The sequence below is a fragment of the Scardinius erythrophthalmus genome (assembly GCF_964197995.2).
Source record: "Scardinius erythrophthalmus genome assembly, chromosome: 18".
In the NCBI taxonomy this organism is placed as follows: Eukaryota; Metazoa; Chordata; class Actinopteri; order Cypriniformes; family Leuciscidae; genus Scardinius; species Scardinius erythrophthalmus.
Window position 1 is genome coordinate 12607382 of NC_138238.1, and position 2978 is coordinate 12610359.

The 2978-nt window shown below is 42.7% G+C and overlaps 1 protein-coding gene across 1 annotated transcript; it reads right to left on the reverse strand.

Moving 5' to 3' along the window:
* Positions 1 to 1822: 1822 nt before the first annotated feature.
* On the reverse strand, positions 1823 to 2737 carry cdk5r1b (cyclin dependent kinase 5, regulatory subunit 1b (p35); the record flags this gene model as incomplete). Its single annotated transcript, XM_081393723.1, has 1 exon — positions 1823 to 2737. One exon carries the CDS (start codon positions 2735 to 2737, stop codon positions 1823 to 1825), a length of 915 nt encoding a protein of 304 aa, XP_081249849.1.
* Between the last annotated feature and the right edge of the window lie 241 nt (positions 2738 to 2978).

Here is a 2978-nt window from a genome sequence, read left to right on the forward strand (position 1 = left end):
TAATGACAATCCTACTGTTCCAAACTTTGCCGCCTTTGGTATGTGTTTTTAGACCTACATGATTTCCATCAAAGGTATGGCACTGTTTTTTTTTTGATACATTTACAGGCTTTTCTGTACAGAAGCCCCCTGTTGAAACTAGTCTGAGTATAAAACAAAATGACAAAACAATGGCTCATCGAAGCAGGCATAGCAAGATAAACTATTTTTGTTTTGTTTCAGATTTCATTCCCTAAACACATATACAGTCGCTTAAAAAACTCAAAGTACTTAACTTCATCCAGGTTGTGTGTGCATTCAGATGAATACAGTTGTTTTAAAAAATGAAAAAGCTTCAGAGACGTAAACCACAGGAGAGGTCTGTTTAACTCTGTATCATGGATGAAAATAAAGTAGGTCTTTCTTACAAATGTGCTGACAACCTCTCTTCACCTTCTATATCAACAGCCACTGTGCAATGCTGGCCTCAAAGTCATTTCCCTTTATTCTTTGTTTGTGGCTTGCGGACATTATGACGCTCTTCCCTTTTTGCAATTGGCTGTAACAAATCATTTGCAACAGCAATGTGTTTATCATTCAGTGTGTGTTCGGTTTCATGGACATAGGAGTGAATCAGCCTCCAGTTCTATTGACAGTGGTGGCAAAGATCTTGGTGCAAAGTGTCCAGAAGTCAGCTAGACAACAGCTGGAGTCCTGTCCACATTCATGGTTGTGTTGTTCTTTTTATCTCGTTGTGTCTTTTGAAGTCTTTTTCGGTCAGTGCTTTTAAATATTCACTACTTTAGAGCGTTTAGTCCACTCAAGTCTGGCATTTTCTTTTTTATTCAGGTCCAAAATAACCCAATTGCCATTGCTAAAGAATCAATACTCCTTTTAAACAACATTAGCATCACCCTTTGCTTCCTATAATATTTATGAATGCGAATAATCCACTGAAAAATATCCCGTTAATTAGTCCACCCATGTAGGGATAGTTCCCCCAAAAATTAAAATTCTGTCATTTACTCAACCTCTTTCTTCTGCAGAACCCAAAACAAGATATTTTGAAGAACTGTTTTCATCCACGTCACTCTTAAAAATAAAGGTTCTTTATTGGCAATGATGGTTTCATGAAAACTTCGATAACACTTTATTTTGATGGTCCCTTTTGAACATTCAGTTGGCTATAAGTAACTTTGCAACTACATGTCAACTAACTCTCATTAGAGTATTTGTAGACTTTCTGCTTAATATCTGCTAACTATCATGATGGTTCTCAAACAGACATTCTACTGACTATAAGTATCTTTGCAACTACATGTCAACTTATTCTAACCCTAACCCTACCCGTCTACTAATGCTCTACTAACACTCTAATGAGAGCTGATAGACATGTAGGTGCAATGTTACTTATAGTCAACAGAATGTGTTAAAGGGACCATCAAAATAAAGTGAAACCAAAACCTCTAACACCAATTGAACATTTCCATTCCACAAAATGTTCTTTATAGTATAAAAATGTTCACACTTTTTAAAAATTGTTCTTTGAGCATCGTTTGTCTATGGCATCGCTGTGAAAACCCCCATTGGAACCTTTATTTTTAAGAGTGTACAGTTAAAGTCAATGGGGTCCAAAACAACCCTATTGATTCTCAAGACTAAGAAACACTGAGACATTTTTCAAAATATCTTCTTTTTTGTTCCACGGGAAAAAAAAGAAAGTCATACAGGTTTGATGACATGAGGGTGAGTATATTTCTCAGAATTTTCATTTTCGGGTGAACTATCCATTTTTTTCAAAATGCCAGACAAGAGTTCCACCAAAGACATCTCCAGAGCCTCCTCACCGGTCCAGGCCGATGAGCAGACGACTCCTTTCCTCCTCCTTCTGGCTTTCGTTTTTGAGGTCTGCAAAGACCTGGGTGAAATAGTGAGGATCCGAGTTGATCTGCAGCATCTTGGCGCTCATCAAGTTGATGATGGACAGACAGCGGTCCCAGAATGTCTCCTTGGAGGTCTCCACCAGGAATGGCTTGAGAGGGTATGAGATCTCATTGCCCATGTAAGAGTAAGACAGGTAGAGGCAGGTCAGCAGCACGGCCTGCAGCTCGTGCTCCGTTGCCACCTCAGAGGAGACCACGTCGCGGCAGAGCATGTAGACGAAAACCACGTTGGCCGGGGTGATGAAGCCCTGGTCCTGCCAGCCCTGCAGCAGCAGAGAACGGTCCACGCTGCGGAGCCACAGCACGGGGTCGGTGGGGGAAAGGTGCTTGAGCCGATAGCACCTCCGGCAGAGGAACTCCCCCAGGCACCGCAGTAGCTCGCTGGTGGAGGCTTGGACAATCACCCTCTTGGGTGTCCCGGGAACAATGTTGGAGTTAGAAAGAGGCGCCTTCTTGACAGAGGAAGCCGTGTTATTGGAGTTTTTGGAGCCTTGGTTTGATGGACTCGACTGGTCCTGCGTAAAGGACGAGAGATTTGCACAAGACTGTGACTTCTTGAGGTTCTCATTGTTGAGGTGAGAAACATTGTTCTGGTAGTTGGTGTTTGGCTGCACCTTCTTAGACCCCTTTTTCTTGGCTGAGACGGCTACTATTCGTTTCCACGGCAGTACGTTGATGAACGGGTGCCGTTTTAGGTTCTTGTCTTTGGCGTTCTTGCTGTTCTGAACCGCCGTGTAGTGGCCCACAGTGGACGGGCCATCCTCGAACAGGGCGGCCTTCCGGTAGCTGGGTGAAAGCGATAGCACGGTTCCCATGGTTCCGGGAGCGGGTTATCTGAATCTCAAGGTTAGGGGTCAGCTAAAGAAGGTGCCAAACTGGAGCCCCACTGCTTCCTGAGACTAGTTAAATCTGTAAGACATCCAAATTTAGGTTGGTGCTCTATTTAAAGAAGAATGATGTCTGGATGGATGAGGACTCTGTCACTGCAAAGCCTGTAAGACAATAAAAAACATACATATTAAATTGGTACTTTCCTGGCACATTTCTGATAGCAAT